At 51.5% G+C, this 27,056-nt stretch overlaps 1 protein-coding gene across 18 annotated transcripts in view; it reads left to right on the forward strand.

The window, feature by feature from the left end:
- The window catches only part of EPS15L1 (epidermal growth factor receptor pathway substrate 15 like 1), an 89,627-nt gene that overhangs the window by 25,431 nt on the left and 37,140 nt on the right, over window positions 1–27,056 (forward strand). For all 18 annotated transcript variants that reach the window (XM_019736823.2, XM_074337982.1, XM_019736828.2 and 15 more), the window contains 10 exons: window positions 1,798–1,923; window positions 5,418–5,477; window positions 9,032–9,265; window positions 13,094–13,251; window positions 15,564–15,720; window positions 15,963–16,048; window positions 18,835–18,907; window positions 22,556–22,717; window positions 23,321–23,518; window positions 24,978–25,142. In XM_019736823.2, the coding sequence (XP_019592382.1) occupies window positions 1,798–1,923; window positions 5,418–5,477; window positions 9,032–9,265; window positions 13,094–13,251; window positions 15,564–15,720; window positions 15,963–16,048; window positions 18,835–18,907; window positions 22,556–22,717; window positions 23,321–23,518; window positions 24,978–25,142 (1,419 nt within the window). The remainder of the gene's footprint in view (window positions 1–1,797; window positions 1,924–5,417; window positions 5,478–9,031; window positions 9,266–13,093; window positions 13,252–15,563; window positions 15,721–15,962; window positions 16,049–18,834; window positions 18,908–22,555; window positions 22,718–23,320; window positions 23,519–24,977; window positions 25,143–27,056) is intronic.

Below are 27,056 nucleotides of genomic sequence, written 5' to 3' on the forward strand. Positions count from 1 at the left end.
AAAAAAAATGAGTGTTGTCTTCTAGTAAGTGTAGCATTTCTCCTAAGGGAGCCCCAGATGGGGAGCCCTCTTCCCTCCCACCCACTCTACGGGGATTGTTGCATTCCTCACTTTTATTTGGCTTAAATGTCGCCGTTAATAACAGTCTTGCCACAAAATAAAGACCACACTCCCCGCCAAGTGCTTCTGGCCTGTTTTTACGCAGTTGGTCTGTTCCCTCCTTGGAAGGGTTATGATGGGGGCGTCTGTGTGGGGACAGAGCAGGAGGCCACTCATGTGACCAAGGAGTGGTGAAGTCGCCTCCGTGAGCGATGGAGCAGTTTGCCAGTCGTGATCACAGTAGCAAAGGGCTTGTTTTCTTTGTCCATCGTCCAGTTGCACAGTGCCTACTTTGAAAAAGGGCTGCTTTGTTGTGGAAAACGGCACCAAAGAGATCTTATTCCTTAAACCGTTCTGGCCCCTTTCGGGCGGGGGCCTCGTGGAGGCCTCCCTTGCCGAGGGGAGTCAGGGCAGGCATGGCGCTGGGATGGGTCGGCTGTTTTCAGGGGAGATGCCATTCAGAGAACCAGTGACACACCTGAGGTGCCAAGTCTTTTTCTCTGTTGTGAAAGTTCCTGGACTCCTCAGAGCTCCCTGTCAGCGAGCCTGACAGATGAGCAGGAGAAGCCCAGACGCTCCAAGCAGCCGTAGGGTGTTGGGGTTCTTAGCGCTCACAGCGACTCCTGTGTGTAGTGACTGGGCTTCTTGTTTCTGTTTGTTTGTTTGTCACATAAAGCTCACCATCTTAACCATTTTTAAGTGTCCAATTCAGTGGCATTAAGTACATTCACATTGTTGTGCAGCCATCACACCATCCACCTCCAGACTGAAACTTTGTCCCCAGTAAACACTAACTCCCATCCTCCTCCCCCAGCCCCTGGCGCCCACCATCTACTTCCTGTCTCTGTGAGTTGGATCTCTCTAGGGACCTCATTATTAGTGGAGTCAGACAGTTCATGGATTCTGGCTTATTTCCCTCAGCATGGTGTCCTCCAAGCTCGCCCATGCTGTGGCATATGTCAGAATCTTTGATAATTCCCATGTATGGATAGAGCACGTTTTGCTTCTTTGTTCTTCCGTGGATGGCCGCTTGTTGAGGGTGTTTAACTAGGGCGCCCAGTGGCTCCATCATGTGGTTAGCGTGGGTGGTGAGGTGTCTGCCAGCCCCTAGTTCCCCTCGCCTCGGGCTCTGTATCCGTAGGTGGCAGATTGCAGGCCCCCAGCCCAGACCCTCCTCACCAACAGCCCCCTTTGCACGCTGCCCACATGTCATATCTCACAGCCGCTGCTCTGTAAGTCCTGCCCAGACTTTCACTCTGTTCATGAGGCACTTTTATTATTTATTCTTTTACTGGTATACACAGAGGACTTAGTAGCTTGAAGCTGATTTGGATAATTAGTTGCTCAGTCTTTGGTTTATTTTTACATTTGATTCTTTAGTTCTGTAGCATGATCCCCAGTTTTAGTTCTTTGTCTTAAAGAACTTTTGCTGTAGCAGGTAGGTGGAGTAACCTTTGTCTCCCAGGCAGCCCCTATGGCCAGGTCCTGTCTTTCCTGTTGACCTTGGCTGCCAGATCCGTGGGCCGGAGAGCAGTTTCCTTTAGGGCATCAGTTCCCTCGAGCAGCTGTAAGACCATCCTGTGCATTTAGGAAAGGCTGGGGGTGGGGTGGGGGGGCCCTCGCCTGCTTCCAGTCACAGCTCACTTGGAACTCTCCCACAGGCCCACGTTTGTACTCACTCAGACTGTTTCTAACTAGGTGGAAGAAAAGGCGAAATTCGATGGAATTTTTGAAAGCCTGTTACCCATCAATGGCTTGCTTTCTGGGGACAAAGTCAAGCCCGTCCTCATGAACTCAAAGCTGCCTCTTGATGTCCTGGGCAGGGTAAGTGGTTCCCTCCCCTCCTGCAAGGCCACTGAATTCTGCCGGCCCTGTGCCCGCTCTCCACAGACACTCACTAGGCTTTACGCCCAACCGCGCTCCAACAGGGGAGCCAACGTGGTTGGAGCAATTGCTGCAGCCAGGCTGGCTCGGCCTCACGGGTACGGCTCATGGATGCTCCCCACTTGTGGGAAGGTGCTGTATGGCCCATCGCACACGTGGCGGGGCAGCCTCAGAAGTGAACTCACTGCCTGGGGCCCAGGGATGGGCAGAGGTGGGACTTGAACCCAGACCTGGGAATCTCCCCCTCTCCATTGTGTTTCCAGGGAGAGGTATGGTAGCTTATGTTATAGCTTTTTTTTTCTTTTCAGTTTTTAATTTTTTTCTGCCTTAAGGTAAAGGTACTTTCAATCCTGCAAGTTCAGAAAAAATTTTATGTGTTTCCTTTAAAAACCAAAAAGTCTCAGTTTTGGTCCAAGTAAAAATACAAGATTTTTTGACCCAGTTTTCTATCCCCGACTGTTTTCCCTTTACTGAGGTTTGTGGTAGGGCCCTGGTGTTTGCTCTGTGCGCAAAGCCTGGTTCCACATGGCTGTCTCTGTGCTGAGTTCCCTGCTCCAGACTCGGGATGGTTGTTATGTGTGTGTGGGTGGGATCGCCGTGACTCGGCAGATGCCAGCCTAGAGCAGGAGGACCGAGAGTGGCCCTTGCTGCCCCCGGCCCCTGCGGGCACTGCCAGTGGGACGGGCCTTGTGCTGAGCTCTGGGAAGATGAGGATGAAGTTAGAGACAGTCCAGGAGGTCGAATAAATAAGTGATGGTTAAGATCCTCATAATTATTTTTCGAGGACTTAGTATGTGCCAGGCCCTGTTCTATGGCTTTGCATGAATGAAGTCATTGAATATTTATTTGCAACCACCTGTTCCGCATGGTGTCTCCCCCGTTTTCCAGATGAGGAAACGGGGGTCTTCAGAGTGTCTGGTAAGTCACCCAGGGTTGCACAGAGAAGGGAATGAGGTCCTGGCTAGTCCCCAGCGCCCAGGACACCCCACAAAGAACCTTGGGCACTGGTCCGGCCCCATGTCAGTGGGGAAGCCCTGGGCATGGGGAAGAGTGGAGGCAGGAAGGCCTGTTCCTGTCCAGCGACACCCCCCTCCACCTTCCCCCACACATATGCTATATCTTTGGGAAAGTGACTCTCCAGAGCCTTTGCTTCCTAAATGGAAAAGAGACATAAAGCACAGCCGGGTACCGAGCACCTTTAAAAGGGCCTTCCATACCTTGAGGGGGCTGGGGACAGTTTGGTGTCCCTAGAGGTCAAGGTGGAGTCCCAGGAGGCTGGGCTGGGGTGCAGGGCCTGCTAAGGGCACTAGAGGCTCTGTGCCAGGAGGAGGGGCAGGGACTGGATGCTGCTAGCAGGACAGGGTGGGCTCAGAGTTCATTCTAGACCAGTCCCTTTGGTAACCCTGGGGACAGGCCTAGAGGCAGGGAGGCCAGTTGGAGGCTCTGGAGTGTTCGAGAGACCTGAGTCAAGGACATGGCATGGTGGAGAGGAGGACTCACACGAGAAATGTCCCTGGGCTGAAGTCCCTGGTGATTGATGATGGTGGGAAGGGAAACCAGCATGTGAAGCATCTCAGGTAGACCCCTGGGTGACGCGTAGCTTGGGCACTGGTGCCGTGCCCAGTATTGGCCTCGTCAGGCTGGCTGGCTTGTCTGGGGAGCTGACTTGGGTCAGAAAGCTGGTGCCTTGATTGTGCTTTAGAAAACTTGGCACGCAGCCTTTTTCTAGGATCCCATGCCTGCCTGCCTGGTCTTCCGGTGCTCGGTGGGTCTAGCACAGTCCACGGTACCTGCTTCACGACCCAATGACGGGAGAAATGAGACACCACAGACCTGCTCAGTCACATGCCCATGGCCTTGTGCATGAAGAATGGGGCGGGGGCTAATGGGTATGTGTGAGTGTGTTGGGGTGTCTTGTGTCCAGAGCAACACCTGTGCCAAAACCAAACCATCTTCACTAGGATTTCTTTGTGAGACGATGAAGAAAAAGTCGGGGTGGATGTGATCATAGTCGTGAACATTTGTTAGAGAAAATGGCCATAATGTGTCAGAAAGGATCTTGGAACTGACAGTACTTCATTGGGGGATTTTTTTTTCAGAGAACCCACAGACTGGTTCTTAATGCATTTTTGATTGCCTCATTTTACCTCGGGCATGCACTCAGAATCTGAATTCAGGTGGGCTCACTTGCTGCACACGGGCTCTTACCCCTCAGTAAGGCTTGGGACCTCCCCCCCACCCATAATTCTTGGTACTTCACCCTCAGTAAGCCATGCATGGTACCTCCCCCCTAGGAAGCCTCAGTACTCGCTGCCCCCCAGTATTCCTTGGTACCTCCCCCAGTAAGCCTTGGTACTCCCTGCCCTTTGGTACCCCCCCCTTAAGCCTCAGTACCTCCCACTCACCCATAATTCTTGGTACTTCCCTCCCAGTAAGCCATGAATGATACCCCCCCTCGTAAGCCTCAGTACTCCCCCCATTATTCCTTGGTAACTCTCCCAGTAAGCCTTGGTTCTCTCCCCCCCTCCCTCATAAGCCTCAGTACCTCCTACCAGTAAGCCTCAGTACCTCCCCAAGTAAGCCTCAGTACCTCCCCCAGTAAGCCTCAGTACCTCCCCAGTAAGCCTCAGTACCTCCCCCAGTAAGCCTCAGTACCTCCTACCGATAAGCCTCAGTTCCTCCTACCAGTAAGCCTCAGTACCTCCCCCAGTAAGCCTCAGTACCTCCCCCAGTAAGCCTCAGTACCTCCTACCAGTAAGCCTCAGTACCTCCCCCAGTAAGCCTCAGTACCTCCCCCAGTAAGCCTCAGTACCTCCTACCAGTAAGCCTCAGTACCTCCCCCAGTAAGCCTCAGTACTTCCCCCAGTAAGCCTCAGTACTTCTCTCAGTAAGCCTCAGTACCTCCCCCAGTAAGCCTCAGTACCTCCCCCAGTAAGCCTCAGTACCTCCCCCAGTAAGCCTCAGTACCTCCCCCAGTAAGCCTCAGTACCTCCCCCAGTAAGCCTCAGTACCTCCTACCAGTAAGCCTCAGTACTTCCCCCAGTAAGCCTCAGTACTTCTCTCAGTAAGCCTCAGTACCTCCCCCAGTAAGCCTCAGTACCTCCTACCAGTAAGCCTCAGTACCTCCCCCAGTAAGCCTCAGTACCTCCCCCAGTAAGCCTCAGTACCTCCCCCAGTAAGCCTCAGTACCTCCCCCAGTAAGCCTCAGTACCTCCCCCAGTAAGCCTCAGTTCCTCATACCAGTAAGCCTCAGTACTTCTCTCAGTAAGCCTCAGTACCTCCCCCAGTAAGCTTCGGTACTCCCCACCCTCCACTAAGCTTTGGTACCTCCCCAAGTAAGCTTTGATTCTACCCCCTTAAGTCTTGGTATCTCCCCCACTCCAGTAAGCCTTGGTACTTCCCCCCAGTAAGCCCTGCTGCTCTTTCCCTTGCAGGTCTGGGACCTCAGTGACATTGACAAGGACGGACACCTGGACAGAGATGAGTTTGCTGTGGTAGGTCCCCGCTGTGGTAGGTCCCCGCTGTGTCTCTCTCCCCGTTCTGCTAAGGAAGGGGAGGGTGCGGGGAGGGGGGATTCTGGACTCGTTTTTTCTCCTTTAATTTTTAAAAAGTGTTTGTTTAGACATAATTTGAATTTAAAGAAAAATTGCAATAATACAGAGAATTTTTCTGAATAACTTTCGCTCAGATTCCCCAGTGTTACTATTTTAGTACATTGCTTAACTCCCTCCCTCCCTCTCTATGAGAGTATGTCTGTGTATGCACCAGTGAACTTTTCCTTTGAACCATTTTGGAGTAAGTTGTAGCTGTGATAGCTTTTAATCCCAAAATACTTCAATGTGTGTTTCCTGAAACGAGGGAATTCTCTTCCATAACCACTGTCCAATTCAAAAATCAGGAAATTAACATTGACATTGTTTAATTTATTATGGTAATCTATTATAGGTTATAGCTTACATTGTATATATTATTATATCTATTATGTCATCTATTATCTAATCTAAGGATATCATTCAGATTTTTCCAGTTGTCCCCAAAACGTCCCTTGTAGTTAAGAGACTCCAGCCTGGTTTGTTACGTTCCATAGCCCTGTCTCTTTTGTGTCCTCTAATCTGGGGACGCTCTGTGTGTGTCATGGCCATTTGAAGAGTGCATTGTGTAGTGTTCCTTGGTGTGGGCCTGTCTGCTGTTTTCCTCTGATGATCCAAGCTGTGCACTGTTGTGGTGGCAGGACCTCATGGAGGTGACAGGAGTTCTCCTGGGGCACACAGCATCCATAGGACACTTGAGGTCTTATACGTCATTACCACGGTGGCAGCCTTGATCGCCATCAGGGTGGAGGCTGGGGTTTCTCCTGCTGCTACTCGTCCCCTTTGTGCTCAGTCTCTTGTGGGAGGCACGTGGAGACTGGGCACGCTGTTGCCTGTCTGATTCTTACCCGCTGCTTCTCCTGGGAGTCTCGCCTGCATATTGGGATTCTGGTGGTTTCAGGTGGTGATCTGTAATTCTGTCATTCCTTGCACATTCTCTAGCTGGCCTTCTACCGTCAGGAATTTGTTTGTTTCAGAGCGCACTCATGGATGCGTCCTCTGCTCCACTGTCTATAATCCTTCACTGGTGTGACTTATTTTGCCCAGTGGGAGCTCCTCCAGCTGGCTCCTTTGTCCTTTGGTCACATCCTATCATTCTCTGACCAGTTACTTCCTTGTGGCACTCCTAGCTGCCCCATAGGTTCCCTGCCCAGCCCTGTATCAGCCCTTTCTCCAGGGAGCCCTGGGCCTTGTAGTGGAGAATGGCGTTGGAAACCAGAATCTGGCCCCTGGGGTACCGCCTGCTCCCCAGCCTTCCCAGCAGATAGAGCTGGGAAGTAGGTGTGTGTGTACATGTGCCCCCCAGGTACCCTAGCACACCAACATCTGCTCCCCATGCCCGAGCCCAAGTCCTCGCACCCTATTCTTTTAGTGACAGCAGTGCAGCTAGCTGTGTGTAGATCAGGGCTCTTCCGTCCTATGGGCCACCTTCCCATGGAGCTGCCCAACCCACCCACCTTTTCAGCTGCCCAGGGGGTTGGGCTGACCTCCCCCCGTGCATGCCCTCCTCATCCTGGGCCACTGTCAGTCTGTCCCTCCTCTTCCTCCTGCCCCCCCACCTCATGTCCATGTTGGACCTTTCTCTCCCTTTCATGGGATTTACTTCTTGTTCCATGAAATCTCAAACAAACAAAAACAAAAACAAATGGAATGAAGTAGCCCCTGTAGTTAAGGACAACACTAATAAATAGTAATTAAGTTCAACCAAACAAAAACAAAAATAAAAACCCCAACTGTGAATTATGTGGGAATACCCAAGCAATAAAAAAATGATGAAACAACTGTATTCGTGATACATCTTCTGTTCTGGAATTTTGAACATCTTTAAAATGTGATTTTTGCAACATGTACATGAATTTAGGTTTCTTATTATCTTTCCTATGTGTGTAAAACCTTTGAGATTTTAAACTTCTAGGTTAAATCTAAACCATTTTCCAAGGGAATTATAAATTTCTCTTACCATTCCCTCCATAAACTGACACCCAACAGTACTCGATTGTGTTTTTCCCCACCTATCAACTCTGTTCTGCCTTTTCACTTGGAGCGTTTTCCGTGTTTCTCCATCATCCTGTTGTTTTTACTGGTTGTCCGTTTCTTTTTGTGGTAAAATATACATAGCATAAAATTTACCATCTTAACTGTTTTAAGTGTCCAGATCAGTGGCATTAAGTGTGATCACATTGTTGTGCAGCCGTCACCACCATCCACAGCTCTCTCCATTTTGCAAAGCTGAAGCGCTGTCCACATGAAACACTAACTCCCCGTCTCCCAGCCCTTCATTATTTATTTGTTATATTCCTGTTGACTGCACTTGACTTAAGGTGTTCATATCATTGATCTGCTCTGAGGGTGGTCCCAGGACCAGGGTGATCGTTCCAGCGTGAAACTGGAAGGGGCCTCTCCTCACGGCCTCACGAGCCCTGTTTCCCCTTTTGTGTTTTATCATTTCTCGTCCCGTCGGCCAAGATTTATGCTCTTTTATAAATGGGTCTTAGAATCATGTCGTTTTTGTGTTTCTTTTCAGCACTAACTGGGTGTAACATTTTGTAGAGATTTTTAGTAAGCTGCTGGTGTTAACGGTCTGTTGTCTATGCAGACAGCAACTTAAAGAATACCGTGTTTCCCCGAAAATAAGCCCTAGCCGGACCATCAGCTCTCATGTGTCTTTTGGAGCAAAAGTTAATAAAAGACCTGGTGTTATGTTATGTTATGTTATGTTATGTTATGTTATGTTATGTTTTATGTTATGTTATGTTATGTTATGTTATGTTATGTTATGTTATGTTATGTTATGTTATGTTATGTTATGTTATGTTATGTTATGTTATGTAAGACCTGGTTTTATATTATAGTAAAATAAGACCGGGTCTGATATTAATTTTTGCTCCAAAAGACGCATTCGAGCGGATGGTCCGGCTAGGGCTTATTTTCGGTGAACCAGGGTAGTTTGAAGTGGTGAGGATTGTAATTATGGTTTGGTTTTGTTACAGTTTAAAACAAACTTTTAAATCCTTGTTTTAGACAAAGTTTCTTTTCTCTACCTGCCTCAAACAGGGGAGCGTCCTCAGCACAGCACACGTTTTTCTGTAGTTTTCTGTATCTCTGGAATATCTTGAAGCCACACAGCTCGCGAGTGTCTTTAGATTTCCAAATTCCAGTGCTTTGGAAGTTGTCAGCCCTGGAGCCAGTGTCCCTCCTGTGACGGGACATGTATGGAGTCTGGCATGATTGAATTCCTTTTGTACTCATTCAGCCTCATGTGGTTAAACAAATGTCTTGCAAAATCCTGCTTTGGAAGCATAGCTCATCAGAAGAGGTTTATTTGTACTCGTTCCGCTTGGAAGCAACCTCTGAAAGAGCGTTCTTTGTCTCATCACTATAGCCCCTGCTAGAGCTGCCCCCTGCCCATCCGCGACTTGGCCTGGCTACCTGAACACGATTCCTTTTTGTTGTTACAGGCAATGCACTTGGTGTACCGCGCCCTCGAGAAGGAGCCAGTGCCCTCCATCCTGCCCCCAGCCCTCATCCCACCCTCCAAGAGAAAGAAGACAGTGTTCCCGGGCGCTGTGCCCGTCCTGCCCGCCAGCCCCCCACCCAAGGACAGCCTCCGCTCCACGCCTTCCCACGGCAGCGTCAGCAGCTTGAACAGCACAGGAAGCTTGTCTCCCAAGCACAGCATCAAGCAAACACAGGTACAGTGCCCTCTGTGTGTGGGGTCCCTTCTTGGAGCAGCTGTTTTCGGGTGTAGAGCCCCAGCTTGATGTTTCTTGGGAGCAAGTAATTTGTTACCCCAAAAAGGCAACGTTTGTGATTAAATTAAAAATATCTGTGACAGGCATTTTAGTCCATTTGGGCTATCGTAACAGAATACTGTAGACTGGGGGGGCTTATAAACAACAGACAATTATGTCTCACAGTTTGGGCGGCTGGAAGTTCAAGATCAAGGCATGGGCAGCTTGCGCACCTGGTGAGGGCTTCCTGGTTCACAGGCAGCCGTCTTCTAGCTATGTCCTCACTTGGCGGAAGGGGCAAGGGCACTCCCTGGGTTCTCTTATAAGGGCACTAATCCCATTCGTGAGGGCTCCACCCTCATGGCCTCCTCCTCCCAAAGGCCCCATTCCTAATACCGTCACATGGCGGGGGTAGGATTTCAACACGTGAATTTGGGGGGCACATACATGCAGTCCATAGCAGCAGGGGTTCAGAATTAACTTTCTCATTCACTTGTGCAGAAATACCACCCTTCCTCAGACACGTAGCAAATCCCCTCTCCTCTCGCCTCTGGCCCTCCTGTCAGAGGGGCATCCCCAGACCTCACCGTGACACCTCGCATCATGAGCCTCCACTCATGGGGCACCCCATCGGGGGGCCTGGTGTGACCACACCATTACCCAGCACAGCCCATGTCCTGCCTACCCAGCCCTTCTCCTCCATCTATCCCGAAGTTTACACACACACGCACACGCACGCACACACACACCAGCTTCAGGAGAGCAGAGTTAGTTCTTGGTTATAACCTCACCATCTAGAATAATTTCTGGTACTTTGCTCAGCGAATGTGTATTGAATGATCAGGTGAGTGAGAGAGGCATCCATCTCATGTTAGGAGGACATGTGGGGGTTCAGAGTTTCCGCACAGTAGCATCTTATATATCAAAAAGATGGCTCTTGTTCTGGCAAATGCAGCATCTTTATAAAAGGGCATCTGTGAGATTGTCTAAAACACACAAGAACACGAATGTGAGTGACATCTGGAATCACGTTTCGTTTTCTGCCTCATCTGCGGCTTCAAACGCAAAGCAATGAATGTGACAAGAAGGCGAGCTGGCACCACCACGCAACTTCAGAATATGATAAAAGTGAAAATGAGCAGTGCACAATCAGACATTGATTTCTCTTGCTTGTGATATTTGTAAAGTTAACCATCTGACTCAGGAGGCTCATTTTCAAGGAGCTCAGAGAACACATCACACCCTAGAGGAAACAAAAATAGAGCAGGTGATTTGACCACAAAGCTAGCACAGCTCCTGTCAGTGCCTTGGCCAGGTGGAGGGCGTGGCCCCAGGTGTTCTCTCTGATTGGCGTTAACCTGATTTCCTTGGCTGTCTGCTAAGAAGCCCCGTGTCTAGACAGCCCAGCCTCGGCATCTTCAGCAGCTCTCCAGCTATGCCCAGCATGTCCTGGGGGTCCTAGGGGCTGCCACAGTGACCCTGCGATAGGCTCCTGCCCTCCGTGGGGGAGGCAGACAATAAGTAAATCAATAAACTAAGGTAGGTCTGACAGCCATGAGAAAGCAGGACAGGGCCTGGCCTGGAAGTGTCTGGGTGAGGAGGCTGCATGGTCCTGCAGACGAGGCCAGCTGGACGGCCACTGATGGCCACCAAGCTGTGCCAGGGCTCTGAAGTGGGAGTGGTTGGTGTGTGGGAGAAACAGGGAGAAGGCTGGGGCAGGGTGAGCCAGGGGACAGCAGGGTGGGGACCGAGAGAGAGGGAGAGGCCAGGCACTGAGGTCTGCATGAGCTGTTGCTTTCCAAGACGACCCAGCGCCCCCTTGAGTCTGCAGAATTCTTGTTAAGAGCTCTTAGTAAGCACCGTAGGCTAGGTTAGTGGTGATGTGTTTTCCTTCAAGGAAGCAAGTGGGGCTGAAGTTGCTGATGGCCTCAGGTTGACCAGCCTCATCCAGACCCCAGGAGTATGCTGCCGCCCCCCACCCCCAACTAGACTGATGTTAGCAGTGGCCACTATTGGGGTCAGAGGTGGGGTGGGAGGGTGTGCCGCCTTCACCATGAATAGGGGCAGCTCATAGAATCACAGACGTGAGAACGGGGACCTACAATTGACTTGCTCCCTCTCCTCCACTTTTTTCATCTCCAGGCCAGCAATGTCCTGTCTGCCCCCACCTGCTGCCTCAAGGTCAAGGGCTGCCTGGTCCTGGTCTCGTGGCCAGGTGTGGGGTAAAGCCCCTTCTAACCACCAAGGTCTGTTCCTGTTCACTGGGGGCCTGCAGCAACTGTGTCAGCCTTAAAGCCAGTCTGTTCTGGGAGACCCAGCTCCAAGGGGAGGTCTGTCTCATGTAGATTTGTAGCCAAGCAGGCATTGGGGTTTTGCTGCTGACGGACACCAGTACCCCAGAAATCAGGCAGCAAGGTCATTCTGTTTGCACAGCAAATGTTAGGACTCTTGTTGTAATTTCTTGGGACTCATGGGACACAGAAAGCATTCTCTCCCTCAGCTCAGCCTGTCTGACCTGCTGTTACTTCTTCCTTGGTTTCTTAGCATCTGAGGTTTAACTCGCTCCAGCCATTTGACTTACGACAGCAAGCCTCTTTTTCATTAGAGCTCCTGTATGTATGTCTCTGACGCTTCTACAGCAGACGGGAAGAGTAATGTGACAAGTAGAACTCAGTTCTCGCTTGCTGCCTGAATTCTTGCTGCCAGAGCCCTTGCCTTTCACATTGGTCCATAGATTATGATTAGTTTTCTGATCAATTCCTTGCTGTACTCAGTCGTTCTATTTCCTGCCTGAAACACCAAACTGAAACATTCTGGGTAACGTGGCACCCTAGCTTCTCAACCTCGCTTTCTGGATTCCTGGTGCTCAGGTCAGGATCCCGCTCGACTTGGATAATGAGGGAGATCATTCAGGAAAAGCAGATGAGGAGAAACGTCTCTAGAAAAAGGGGCATTGATGCTATGGAACCTGGCGCCATGAGAGCACCGAAGGTCAAATTTGACACATCCAGAGTTAGCAATCAATTAGCCCAAGGGACCTTGTAGACCCCGAATTAGAAGGTACATGGGCCCTGGTGGACCCTCTGTGGCATTTGCCCTTCTTAAGTAAACTTGAACAGGTGGTGTGAGAGGCCAAGCTCCGTCTGCCAGAGTAGCACCCTTCTTTGAGGGTGTTGGGGTGCTCATCGGAGGCTCCCCATCAGTGCTGTGTGCACGCCAGCACCTCATAGGAGGCTACTGTGTCACAGGGAATTGGGGCAGGGACAAAGAAGGATGGAGTGCAGAATCCTGGTATTGTGGGCACTGAGACTCCCCTGGCAGCTACCGGAAAGCATTTATAGACGGAAGACAACAGACCAGGAAGGCTGGAGTGGGAGCCGGGCTGGTTCTCAGGAGCTGGGTCTTCCAAAATGGGCGGTGAGCAGGGTTTTGCTCAGCACACTCGAAGCCCCTCCTGGAAGGTCGCCAGCATGTCCCAGGCGGTGGGGGGTGGAAGGGCCATTGGCACATGGACCTGCTGGGTCTTTATGTCCCTTTCAGCACCAGCAGACTGGGTGCTGCGCTGCAGTGCAAAGAGGTGCAGGCTGGCCGCTGGGCGAGATGGACCGATCAGCATTCACTTTTCTCAGCCTCAGTGTCCCTGCTTACAGAGCCGGGATCCTGTCTTCCCCCGGCTCCTGGAGTCCTGAGGACAGTTTTCTGCTAACATGCACGTGAAAGCACTTTCGTCGTGCATATTTGTAGGTGATGAAAAGCTTGAGGATGAACCGTTTTAAAACTCCCTTTCAGCCAACGGTGAACTGGGTGGTGCCAGTAGCAGACAAGATGCGCTTTGACGAGATATTCCTGAAGACCGACCTGGACCTGGATGGCTATGTCAGCGGCCTGGAGGTGAAGGAGATCTTCATGCACTCTGGCCTCACTCAGAACCTTCTAGCACACATATGGTAAGGGCGGGTAGACGGACGTCTGCTCCTTGGTATTCGGGCCTCGCTGTGTGTGTAATGATGGCTGTGAGTGGCTCACAGGGGCCATGTGGAAATGAGGCTGTGCTGTGTGAAGGGCCGGAGGGGTGTCATTAGGGACCTGGGGGTCAGGCCACCTCCCCAGCCCTGCACTGGCTGCCTTGCCTGCCCCGTACTTTATTCTTGCCAGGGAGATAGGAGCTGAGCGACGCACACGTGTAAAAGCCCATACCTCGTGTTCCGTGCATGTCAGTTCACTCTTCTTCAACAGGAAGATCTGTCTGGACCCTCTAGAGAGCTCTGGGGTGACCTGCTTGAACGGCCGGACCCGTTCTTACTGGTGGTAATGCTGACTCGAGCAGGAGGTCCAGCCTTGGCCACAGACAGTTGGGGTGGAGGCACTCAGCCGTGCCCTCTCTGGGGGAGTGTGCCCCTGGACAGTGGGGGTACGGCCCTAGGCAGGTCAGTGGCTCGGCTCCTGGGGGAGGGCCGGGTCAAGGAGCAGGCTCCACCCCCACTTCCCTTGGGGGCTAGGCAGACCCATCTTCACTCACTGGAGTGGCTCCTTTTGTCACTGGCCAGTGGTGGAAGTCACTTCCTAGTTTTGTCCTCGGAGCCCTGGGCTTTCACTAGGGCGTTGTAAGAAGAGAATTCCCATGTAATTCTGGAAAGGCGAGCCCTCCAAGTAGAGCAGTGAGTTAGTACTGTACTGAGCAGTAATTCACAGATGTCCATGTTGTGAGGTGAAGCCCTGCCCCCGAAAGTGGGCTGAGGGAGTGCATGACGCCCTAAGTCAGTCACCAAGGCAGCTGGGGGACGCCCGCCCACAGCCCCTTCAGATCTAGTTCCCCCTTTAAGAAACCAGTAAAACAGTCCCCTTTATCACCTGAAATGGACAAACGTGGAATTCAAAGGTAGCGACATGATGCCCCGATCTTCAAATGAAGCAACAGTGCAAGGGAAGTAATTTATAACATACACCTCAACCTGTAAGTGGCATAACTACATGTAAATGACACTGAAATCATGAACATGCTTGGATCACAGAAGGAGCGCAGAGGATTGCGTACAGGGAGTGGGGGGAAAGGCAGACAGAGCGAGCTCTAGAGTCACCACTAGAAAGTGAAACGACAGACAGTCTAGATTTGTGTGCAGGTGGCCCAGGGAAAGGGAACATAACTGAAGGGGAGAGAACAGGACAAGAGGGGTCGCAGGGGGAAATGGGGCCTAGGCCTTTCCCCAAGTAGCATCTGGCACCTGCCCAGGCAGCGTGGTGTCAAGATGGGTGTGGACGCTGACAGAGCGTCTGCACGTGGCCTTGGAGCCCAAGATCCTTGAGAGACTCGGAGGCAGGGGAGGGGCTAGAGAGAAGAGGCAGCAGCCGGAGCTGCTGTGGGTGCGCTGGGTGTGTGGCAGGACTGGCCCTCGTGGGCAGAGCCACGAGAAGTAATCACAGTGTGAAATTGTGCCCCTGAACTGTGACAAGAACAAAGCCGTTTTTAAACCAGGTTTTATCCATGACTTCTGGCAGGTCTCCACTCCCCCCGCAGCCCTGTTCACTGACACTGTTCTTAGGCCTGAGTGTTCAGCGTTTCCAGCTCTCTTTGCTGCGCATTAGGAGATGGTCTCGCTGTTTCTGCAGGTGACTGCGCAGTGGGAAAAACTGTTGAATGGGCAGTGAGTGGAGGGAAGATGTTTCTCGCGGACGTGGAGGCTGAGTCTTTATCATACGAGGCTTCCCTTCCCGTAGCGGCCGACTCCCAGTTCCCAAGGGTGTCGAGTTGCTGCCTTGCTTGTCTGCCAGGACGTCACAAGGCCACTTGGGCAGCTACACCCCTGCAGGGAGGGTTTGTCCTGGGCAGTACCGCCATCCCCTCATGATGACAACCCTAAATGCTGCTGCCATCATCCCTTGAAAACCAGCAGCCCAAGCTTTCCGCTGACGCCGGCTGCAGGAACCAGCTAGAGATCTGCGTGTGCACTTGGCCCAGCTTCCATTTCCATGGAGATTGCTGCTCTGTCCTAGACCATTGTGTCTACCACCCACACGTGGTAGAGCCAGGAGGGAGCCCCCGACAGCCCCTCCTTGGCCAGCCTCTGGGCACGATGCTCAGGTGGGGGCCAAGACTGTTCCCCAGAGCTGGATGTTCAGTAGAAAAGGCATTGCATTGTGGCCAGTTGTTTTTATCGTCCATTTTTACAAGAATGGGTTCCATGACTGGTACTCATTGCTCGGGCTGAATCCTGAATCCGATGTCTGTGATATGTAATTAGCATCCCCACGTTTCTCCCAGGGCTCTGGCCGATACGAGGCAAACGGGGAAGTTAAGCAAAGACCAATTCGCGTTAGCTATGTATTTCATTCAGCAGAAGGTCAGTAAAGGCATCGACCCTCCTCAGGTCCTCTCACCGGACATGGTCCCACCCTCAGAGAGAGGCACCCCGGTTCCGGTGAGTAGCCACTGGTGCACCCCCGTTGTGTTCATGTCGTTGCCACAGTCCGCCACCAGGTGGCGCTGGCATTCCGTGAGCCTTCCGCAGGGGCCCTGGGTTGTCTGGACGCCCAGATAGTTCTCAGGGTGGGGGATCGATGGATGATTTTACCTCTCGTTCTAAGACCTACTAGTCCATGCTGTGTAGTAAAGTCAGTGTGGTATAATAACTCATGATGCTGTGTCTGAATTTGGTTTCAGGACAGCTCAAGTTCTCTTGGATCTGGGGAGTTCACTGGTGTGAAGGAACTCGATGATATCAGTCAAGAGATCGCCCAGCTACAAAGGTGCGTGAATAGGGCAGCGCTCTCCCTTCTGACTCTCACACAAACCCTACTCCAGGTGCTATTGGCAGTGTTGGAGGCTTTGGAAACACCTGGAAAGTTGACCGTCACAAGTTTGTTCAGCAAAAGCGAAGGGACACTGATTCCCCTGAGTTCCCAAAGTGGCTTACCAAGCTTGAGTCTGTAAGTCCTCAGAGCCGGTGTGGTGTGCGGGGTCTCAGGCAGCACCAACACCTCCCCCGCCCCAAAGGCTTTGTTATCTCTGACACAAAGCAGCAGAGTTTCAGGGGGTCAGTTAACAGCTTAGGACCAACAGCTGAACTGTGAGAGGGGCCTCTCGTCCAGCTCTCCAGCTCCACTCCCTGTACTCACTGCCTCGGTTTCCCCACGTGTGAACGAGGGCTTTGGAAGGGTGTCTGCACTCTCGGAGTCAGGCTTAGAAAAAGTGTCCACTTCCTGTGTGCCCCTGTGATCCTTACCAGAGTAGCATCCCCTTTCCAGTTAATTCTGGGGGGCGGGCGCACTCTCCTTACTTTGGGGCACTGAGCAGAAGGGCCAGAGGCGCTTTGCCCTCCGTGGGAAAGAGCACTTATTTGCTTGAAAATGAAAATAGCAGTACTTTGCCAGAGCGCTCACAGCTGGGCACCCTCAGTGCAGCAGGGCCCTGAAAAGCAAGGGCAGGTCAGACGTCTGGTGGGAGCAGTTAGGTGGGTTACAAAGCCTCAGCCTTGGCTGCCTGTGGAAGCCAAGCGGCCCCCTTCACGGTCAGCCCAGAGGATGGCCTCCAATCTGTTGCTGGCTCCGGGGGCCATGTCTTCCAAAGCAGAGGTCAGCACGGGCAGCCTGGCAAGGCCAAGAGTGTCTGTGAAGATGGAGGCCAGTGTCCTAGAGCCCGCGAGGGCTGTTAGACAGGACTGCAGGTGGAGGAGGAAAGGGGCCTATGACGCAGGGACACAGGGCACCAGTGTCCAAGTCAGGCCAGGGGAGCATCTGCAGATGTGCAGCCTCTGGCAGCAGGGAGTGTTTTCCCTGCGAAGGTGAGAGGCAGGTGTGTGCAGGAGGCCGGGCCTGGAGCAGCCCCCAGCTGGCAGCTTTGCGAGGGACCCAGGAGGCTGTTACTGATGGAGGCGTGGAGACACGCCTCTCCCCTTGCAGTGTGATCCAGTCATAATGGGTTGGGTCTAAAGAGGATATTGTGTTGTTAGGTAGTTCTTAGGCTTGTGGAAATGGATATTCAGATGGTCACAGTTGTTTCATTTCTGGCAAGTGTCCCAAAGAAGGCCTTTTTGTTGTGCAAATGCTGGGTGGTGGTGGAGGAGGCAGGGTGTGTGGGACAGCGATGTCCCTGCTGCTGAGGCAGCCCCTTTGGGGTGTCTCAGTGTGTTCGGACTGCATTAACAAGTGTCGTAGATTGGGAGGCTTAAACAACACACATCCACTTCTTACGGTTTTGGAGGCTGTAAGTCCACGATCAAGGTGCTAGCGGATTTGGTGTTTGCTGAGGGTGCCTCCTGGTTCATAGACAGCTGTCTTCTCGCTGTATTCTCAACATGGCAGCAGGGCTGAGGGAGCGCTCGGGGGTCATTTTTATAAGGGCACTGGTCCTATTCATGAGGGCTCCGCCCTCATCACCTCATCACCTCATCACCTCCCAGAGGCCCCACTTCCTAATACCATCATACTGGGGATTAGGGTTTAACATAGGAGCTTGAGCGGGGACACAAGCGTTTAGTCCATAAGGAGGAGATGCTGGGTGCAGCTGAGGAGTCAGGCAAGGCCCCACCGAGCGAGCGCCTGTGTGCACAGCAGCCAGCCACAGCCTCCCTCGGGGTTGGCTGGGGTAGCCCTGGGGCCAGAGACCCTCACTGCCACTTGTTGCTGCCCCACCCCACTTTGCATCACTCCAGACTTCGCACTATGGCTCCCCCAGCTGAGCTTTGCCTTCCTGTTCTTGTGATCTAGTACGTTCTTCCACCACATCTCCCATTCACAGGATACCTCCCTGGAGAGCCCTTCCCTTTCCTTACCCTGTTTGATTTCCCTTTGTGGCCCTTAGGTTGTATTCATTTGTGCATTGATTTGTCACCTGTCTGCCCCACTGGCCTGGGGGCTCCATGAGGGTAGGGGCTGCTCGTGGTGTGTCCCCGTGGCCTCAGCACTTGGTGCTTCAGAGCAGTGGGCCCTCCTCATTCAGTAAGCAAGTGAAGATAGGATTTGGAATGTTACTTTGCTCTTGCTGTGTAACAAATTGCCACAAATGTAGCAGCTTAACATCATACATTTGTTAGCACACAGCTCCTCAGGGTCTCACAGGGCCGAGGTCAGGTGTCAGCCGAAGCAGGCGTGTGTGGGTGGGGAAGAATCCGAATCCACTTCCTCACAGCGATGGGTCTGCAATCTCTCTTCCCACTGGATGTGGCCAGGGGCTGCTTCTGCTCCGAGAGGCCGAGCACGCTCCTTTATTCGTGGCCCTCAGTCTGGACAGTCCTTCTCACCGTGGGCATCACTCTGACTCACTCTGAAAACACTCTGCTTTCAAGGGCTCCTGTGGCCACGTTGGGAGCCTTGCGTCATCGCATCCACACTTTCCACCTATGCTCCCAGGGGAGGGGATCACACGTAGGGGAATGATCCCTGGGGTGTTTCCTAGACTTCCGCCCTCACCAAGTAGGGGCAGCTGGTGATGGATGGAATTGGGTCTTGAGACGTGGAGGGGAGAGTCTGCACTGTGGTGACAGTTGACTTATTGACTCTGTCTGTGGTCTCATGAAATATTTTTAAACACTCAGGGAGAAATACTCACTGGAACAAGACATTAGAGAAAAGGAAGAGGCCATCAGACAGAAAACGAACGAGGTGCAGGTAAGCACGGTATTCCTTCTGGTCAGGTCGACCTGTGTCAAATGCAGTGCAGGGAGTTTCCATCACAGACGACAGGATATCAGTGGTGGCAGGAGGGGGAACGGAAGGTCGCCCTGCACTCACTGGGAACCAGAGCTCAGTGGGGGCGTCCAGGTGAATTTTGTTATGTTCCCTATAATCATAGGCAGGGGCTTTTTTTTTCTTTATTGAGATACACGTATATGTAATGCGCATAATGTAATTTTACTCTTTTGGAGCATACAGTTCAGTGGTTTTTAGCATATTCAATATGGTGCTTAACCATCACTTCTATCTAGTTCCAGAACAATTCCATCACCCCCAAAACAAACCTCATAACGATTAGCAGTCACTCCCCATCCCCCTCCCTGCAGCCCCTGGCAACCACGAATCTGCTTTCTGTCTCTGGGTTTGCCCATTCTAGACATTTCACACCAATGGGATCATAACACCATGTGGCTTTTTTTGTCTGGCTTCTTTCGCTCAGCATGATGTTTTCAAGGTATATTCATGTTGTAGCGTGTCAGGGTTATTCCTTTTTATGGCTGAGTAATATTCCATTGTGTGGCTGGGCCACGTTTCATTCATTCGTCAGTTGATGGATATTTGCGTTTTCCCACTTTTTGGTTATTGTGAATAAGCTGCTATAAACATTAATGTGCACATTTTTGTGTGGACGTAGGATTTCATTTCTCTTGGGTCTACACCTAAGAGTGAAATTACTGGGTCATATGATAACTCTATGTTTAACCTTTGGAAGGACCGCCAGACTGTTTTCCAAAGTGGCTGTACCACTTCACATTCCCACCAGGAATGCATAAGGATTCCAGTTTCTCCACGTCCTCGCCAACGCTTATTTCCCATTTTTATTATAGCGTTCCTGCTGGGTGTGGAGCAGTATTTCAGAGCCCCGAATACTTTCCCCACTGACAGCGAGCATCTTTTCCTGTGCTTATTGGCCACTTCTATGTCTTTTGAGAAAAGTCAATTAAGATCCTTTGCCCATTTTTTTAGTTGGGTATTTGTCTTTTTATAGCTAAGCTGTAAGAGTTCTTCATGTTTTTCAGATAAAAGTCCTTTATAAGACATATGATTTGCAAATATTGTGTTCCATCTATGGGTTGTCTATTCACTTTCTTGATGGTGTCCTTTGAAACCCAAAAGTTTTAAATTTTGCTGAAGCCCAATTCATTGATTCCTTTTTTTTCGTTCTTTCTTTTGGTGTCATATCTAAGAAGCCATTGCCAAGTCCAAGGTCACTAAGATTTATTCCGTGTTTTCTTCTAAGAATTTTATAGTTTTAGCTCTTAGAGTGATGTCTTTGATTTATTTTGAGTTAATTTTTGTATATGATGTGAGGTAAGGGTCCAATTTCACTCTTTTGCATGTGGAGATCTAGTTGTCTCAGCACCGTGAGTTGAAGAAATTATTCTTTCCCCTGCTGAATGGTCTGGGCAGTATTGTCAAAAATTCAGTTGGCCGTAGATGTGTGGGTTTATTTCTGTGCTCTCAGTTCTATCCCACTGACCTGTATGTCTCTCCTTATTCCAGTACCACACTGTCTTGGTGACTGTAGCTTCGTAGTAAGTTTTGAAATCTAAGAGTCTGTCAACTTTGTTCTTCTTTTTCAAGACGGTGTTGGCTAGTCTGGATCCCTTGCATTTCCTTATGAATTTTGGAATCTGCTTGTCAGTGTCTACTCAGAAGCCAGCTGGGGTTCTGGCGTGGATTGCATTGAGTCTGTGGGTCGTTTGGGTTATTTCTGTCTTCTCTTTGCTCAGACACTCTGACCCCAGCACCCTTCCTAACCACCAGCTGGTGGGTCTTCGTCCCCGCAGGGCTCTTCAATGGCTCCTTCTCCATTACAGGATGAGGGCAATTCCTGATGGCCTAGGCTGCCGGCCACCTGTTCCCCTAGGCTGCCACACCGGGCCTGACCTTCTTCCTCCTTCGTTTCTCCCTCCCCCATCACCTGTCCTTTCCTCAGATGTGGGAAATACATATCTAGACTGTCCTCCACCAACTCCCTTTCAGACATTCTGTGTTATGTCCCAAACTTGTGAGGCTCGAGAGCTATTCCTCGAATTGAAGGTCAGTGTCAGGGAGAGTGGGGAGCAGAGAATCTAGCTCCCCCAAATAACTCAGAGGTGTGTTTTGGCTTTCAAGAGAAGAAAGAGACGTGAGGTGGTTGTCCTCAAAGCAGGGAGAGGGAGACCCTGCACCTCCTTCAGGTTTTCACCTGAAAAAGGCCCCAGCCACCTGCTGCCCAGGCAAGCCCTGGGGATGGGCCTCACCACCCCGTCCTCCCCGTGCCCCACAGGAACCCTCATGTCCATCTCTTCCTTTGATTCCACAGCCACCACTTGGCCCAGATCACTGTCACCTCTCCCTGAGCCCAGCCTGACCCCCTCCCCACCTGGCTCCCTCTGTCAGCCCCTTAGGCCACGCTCTCCTCTGCCATTCTATTCCAGCTTTAGTTATCTTACAGACAGATAAGACATTCCACAAGACATTTGCCTGGTTGAAAATCAAAGACGAGAAGCCTCCTGCCCTCCCCTTAGTCCCCAGAGGCGCAGTCAGTTAGCTCCCAGGAGGCCTTCCAGAAAGGTCCTGTGCATGTTTAAGGAGAGACATCTATGTATATTCTCCCCTTCCTGTTTGCACAGATACCAGCGTGCAACACACATGTGCCACATGCATTGTTCATTTCACAATGGAACTCGGAGTTTGAGGTGGTTATCAAGTTCCATGGAAATTATCAGTTGGCCCGTGCCTGGTGGAATTTGCATTGTTGACAGTTTTGCTGTCACAGATGTTGCATGTTTTCCCACGCTTCATACACATCTGTGATGCTTTTCCTAGAAGTGTTGTAGTGAGGGCCAAGGATTCCTGCACTGGCCAGCTCTGTAGATACAGCCGACTTGGAAGGGCTTTAGCAATGGAGAAGCAGCAGGTCCCACTCCCACACTTGAACGACCTGCAGGGGCCTCCTGCTGCAGCATCGCGTGCAGCCTCTGCCTCCCTCACCCTGCTGCCCTTTGCTCCCGCTGGAGCAGAGCACCCCTTTGCCCCTCTCCGGGGCCCCCTCCACCAGGCCTCTCTGGTGGGTCTTTGGATTTGCTTGAGACTGGCAAACACAGGCACGTCGGAGGTAACAGCCGCGTCCCTGCTGCTTTTTCCTGCTGCTGCCAGCTTGCCCTTCGGGCCCGCCCTAAGTGGCATTTCCGTGGCCTTCTCTACCTGTGCAGCGGCGGTCCGGGTCTCTCCGTGCCCCCGTGACTCTCACAGTGCTCATGCTGTCTCTTTTGCTTTCATCACAGCTCCTCTGTGCTCAGGTGACGCCTCTACCCCACCCCCTGCCCCGGCCGCAGGTCACTGAAGAGCTGTTCTTACCCAGCCCCGCTACTAGCACCTGGCCTCTTTTAGGCCATCAGTAAATACCTGCTGAGGGACTCAAGGAGAGACCGAGCCTGGCCACCCAGCTGAGATGCACATATTTACAGTGGGTGTGTGCAGGGCGCCACCCCGAGTGTGGACGTCCAGGGGGCTCTAGCTCACGCTGTGACCGTTGCCTCAGCTTGGCCTGCGTTCACCAGTCTCAAGGAAATCCACACAACTCTCCTTCCCTAGGAATTACAAAATGACTTAGACCGGGAAACAAGCAGTTTACAAGAGCTGGAAGCTCAGAAACAGGACGCCCAGGACCGCCTGGACGAAATGGATCAGCAGAAGGCCAAGCTCAGAGACATGCTGAGCGACGTGAGGCAGAAGTGCCAGGATGAGACTCAGATGGTGAGTCCCGTCCATGCCCAGCATGGGGAGGGCGCTTCCCAAGGGCTCCTGGGAGCTCATGGTGACCTGGAAGCACACTATGGAGACATCCTACTGGTTTAAGAGAGTAGTTGGACATACCATTTAGAAAACCGTCCACATATTTGGGCCCTGACCTCAGTCTTAGCCGCCAAGTGGCAGCAGTGAATGGCCTCGATCCCCACAAACCTGTGTGTGTGGACACCCCACCATGGCCCGTGGCCCCCAGCCCGGGGGTCCCAGCGTGCTTGTCTCCCTCCTCTGCTGTCTTCAGTGCTCGTTACAAACCACGGAGGCTGCAGCCTCAGCAGACTGTAAGACCCTCTGAGACCTGGAATGGGGTGTTTAGCCCCTCGGGACAGACAGATTGCCTGTGCTTGTCCCAGTTGCATTTCCTCCTTATCCCAAAGCAACTTCCTGCCAGTCACATGGGGCGAGCATGTCTGCCTTGTTGTTTCTGTCTTTGTTTTGGGTGTGGAGAAAGGGCCTGTGAGGAAGCCAGGTGTCTAGCCTCCCTTGGGGTAGCTCCACCCAGGGCTGAGGACTGAGAATTCTCTCCCAGAGCCACATTTCATCTTGTTTCAGATTTCCTCATTGAAGACGCAGATCCAGTCTCAGGAATCTGACCTGAAGTCCCAGGAGGATGACCTGAACCGGGCCAAATCGGAGCTGAACCGGCTGCAGCAGGAAGAGACCCAGCTGGAGCAGAGCATTCAGGCCGGGAAGGTTCAGCTGGAAACCATCATCAAGTCCCTGAAGTCCACGCAAGACGAAATCAACCAGGTATCTCCCTGGGGAGGGGGGTTCTGCCAAGGCCAGCTGTGGCCTGACGTCTTCTGGGGGCTTCTGCCAAGCAGAGTAGATGCCGTGAGCTGTCATGTCATGTCATGTCGGTGTATGTGACTGGCAGGGCCAACTGCCTGTGCTGAGGCCCCGTGTGTCCTCACTTGCATTATGTTCTCTTGGAAACAGGCCTGGAGGTTAAACGGTGAGAACCCCAAGCATATGTCCCAGCACCACGTTGACTTGGGCCTCACGTCTTTCCCCTTCCCCGCCTGAGCACACCTCCTTTTCGGGGAGTGGGCAGGGGCTGGGTGGGGACATCGAATTAACAGCCTGGTCCTCGCCCCAGCGGAAGAGTCAGGGTCAGAGACATGGTCCAGCGCCTCCGTCCCAGCGCAATTGGAAGACCGTCACATCAAGGAAGCTGCACCCTGGAATGAGCGTCACCAGATTTGGGGCCCTCATCCACCCCCTCCCGGTCCTGCTCCGGTGCAAACGCCACGTGGCCTGCAGTGCTGCTCGCCAGCAGAGGGAGGGCTCTTTTCCTGCTCCCCTGTATGTGACGGCTGTAGGATTCTCTGCTGGTCCTTGGGTCTCCCACCTACAGAGTGGGGGTGACATATGCCCTCGGCAATACCAGAATGGCTATTCGTGCTTCCTTTCTTGACTAAAGAGACCTCTTTGCTCTTTTTTGCCAGTTTATGGACAAAAGTTAATCACAAACACATATTAGGGATTTAACACCCAAATTATGCTTGTTAATTAACATCAATAGGATTATCTTAATCAAATTCTACCTGCCCCCCAGCCCTTAGAATTTGTAAAATCTAGATAGGAGCCAACATGTGAGTGTATGTAGTAATAGTAACAATGATGATAATAACAGTAGCTGCTGCCCACCCTGCCAGACCCTGGGTGTCTTACCCATCATTTCCAATGGTCCACTTTGGAGAGGAGGAAACAGAGAGGTTAGGTCACCAGCCTGAGATCACACAGTGTGTATGAGACATTTAAGGTACACACTTGGGTCTGTGTGACTTGATAGATTGTCTTCCTTTCCCGGGCCTCATGTGCCTTCTCCAGGACAAGGAGGAGCAAATGGGGTAATAAACATCCCATAAAAGAGAGTGACTGTCTCATATCACTTTGAACAGCTTGTAAATCTGGGTTTTGTCCAATTTCAGTTCGTTCAGAATCAACAAATGTTTGTTTGAACAGGCGCCTCCCTCAGGGGCTGGGGATACAAAGAGGCCTCCTGGGGCTGTGAGAAGGGCATTGTCTTGGTTTATGAGCTGTCTCACTTCTTGTAAATGTGGCAACTGGGGTCATCTACTTCTTAGATGGCTAATTCAGTTACCCACGTGAATTGCTCGGGGTTGGATGGTCAGAGAAAAGAAGGTCTCACCTGCGACTTCCCTGCTGAACTCCACTTGATGCTGGTGATGTCTTTGTTGTGCAGGCAAGAAGCAAGCTCGCCCAGCTGCACGAGAGCCAGCAGGAAGCCCACAGGAGCCTGGAACAGTACGACGAGGTGCTCGATGGGGCCCACGGCGCCAGCCTGACCAACTTAGCCGACCTGAGCGAGGGCGTCTCCCTGACAGAGAGGGGCGGTTTTGGAGCCATGGTAAAGGTTGAATAAATGTATTCCAGTCCTGGGATTAGGGCCCACGTTGGGATCTGAGAATGCCCTGCCCACTTGGTCCAGCACTTGCCAGCCTTGTTCTATCCAAGTGCAGGGTGCTTCTCGTTTTCACTGCTGTTTTGAGAGTCCCCACCAGCCCTGCAGCCCTGAGTACGTGGCCACGCTCCATCCTGGCATCTGGGACAAAGCCTGGGATAGGCCTGCTTCCTTTGTAAAACCACTTTTTAAAGACTTCCATCTCTGTGGGCCAACCACCCAAATGTGGATGGCTTCCCAAACCTAACCAGACTTGGATCGATCTCACATGTTGTGCAACCCACATCCCACTATTGGGGGAAGGGATGTGTGTTGTGTGTGTGTGTCTGTTTCCACAAGGAGCACCTTGAAAATCAAATGTATTGATAAAGATCAAAAAAATGCCAGCCCTCCTGGGACATTGCTGTCTCACCTCTGAATTGGCCTGTGTCCTGACATTCTGGTTACATTTGAAACCTCAGCACTTTAGTTCAAACATCCTGACTCTCGGCCTCTCTGGTTGCTGTGGGCTCTCAGGGTGCTGGCATCCAGCAAGTGTTACTTTTTCCTCAGATTGTCATGTCCCCCTGTTCCCACCAGAGTCTGCCATTGTAGCCCTGAGACCTGGCACGTGCTGTTTCCAATTGAGTCTGGCCCAGGAGAGTGTCTCTGTGCTCTTGAGGGCGCCAGTGGGATGCGGTTGATCTCAATGGATGTGTTGTGCTTCGCTCCCAGAGCTTTGAGCAGCTCACCCTGCACTGCGCCTCTCTCTTCCAGGGCTCCCCCTCTGAGCCTTCCTGCTCCCGGCCCTGTTTGCTTCCTGGATTCCTTTCCTCTCTGTAATAATACAGCCTCTCTCTCTCTCTCTCTCTCACTTGCAAGACTAGCTCTTTATGTTCATTCCTTGACATGTTTCTTTTCTCAGTAGCCAAGTACTCAGTCCCAAGAGTTTATGGGGAAACTTAGCCTCCTTCCCCACATTGCTTAGAAGACACTGGTGATGTTCTCATGTGTCTCCTATCTCTGGCTGTCACTGCTTCCCTCTGCCATTTAGAGTCCACATTCTTGTGGACCTGTAAACAGGTGACACTTCTCTGTCCGCTCTTGGGCCCGTATCGGCTTGCCTATAGATTACGAACATCCATTCTTCATGAACTGCGTGGGGCAGAATTTCCCACTTGGCGTCTGGCTCCCTCGGTGTGTGTCTGTCCGCTTCGCAGCCCTGCTCTTACTTTCCCTCTTTGTCACTGGTCCCCTCGCATGGCTTTCAGCTTGTTTGGTTCTGTCCTAGTTCAGGGAACACCTCACTCTTAAATCCTTTGGCAGGTTTTGATAAGATTGGTTTCCTTGGATAAAAGTTGGCAATGACGTGGCAGTTTACAAGTGGCCAGTGATTTCTTCCCCTCCCCCCCAGATTTTTTTATCTTTTATTTTTGTTCGTCTTCTAAGCAGGGCCATGTTTACATGATAGTCGATTCATCTTGGAACATTGACGTCAGATGTTACATAGAAACTTGCAACCAGTGTCTGAAAGAAAAACTATATTTATCTTGTTGTACAAATACAGTTTTTAAAGCATTTTTTTTGGTTTGTTTCCATTTCTTAATGAACACTTTGAAGAGGGCTTTTTATTTACTCCTGAACATTTTAAGACTGCTCCAGAGGAGAGAGAGCTCTTAGTTCTCTTCAAAGGGGGGTGAAAGTGAGGGGTTTAGTTCCCTGAGAATAGTCTAACCAAAGAGGTGCAGCTACAGCTTTCTAAGCCTGGGCGCTTCTAGAGTTACTGAGTTAGTGTTACTCTCACTCCATGATACTTTCTCCAAAAGGCACAGGATTCTTAAGGCCATAGTTATGGCTTCTCTCATTAGATCAAGAGTATAC

The sequence above is a fragment of the Rhinolophus sinicus genome, linkage group LG07 (genome assembly GCF_036562045.2).
Source record: "Rhinolophus sinicus isolate RSC01 linkage group LG07, ASM3656204v1, whole genome shotgun sequence".
NCBI lineage: Eukaryota > Metazoa > Chordata > Mammalia > Chiroptera > Rhinolophidae > Rhinolophus > Rhinolophus sinicus.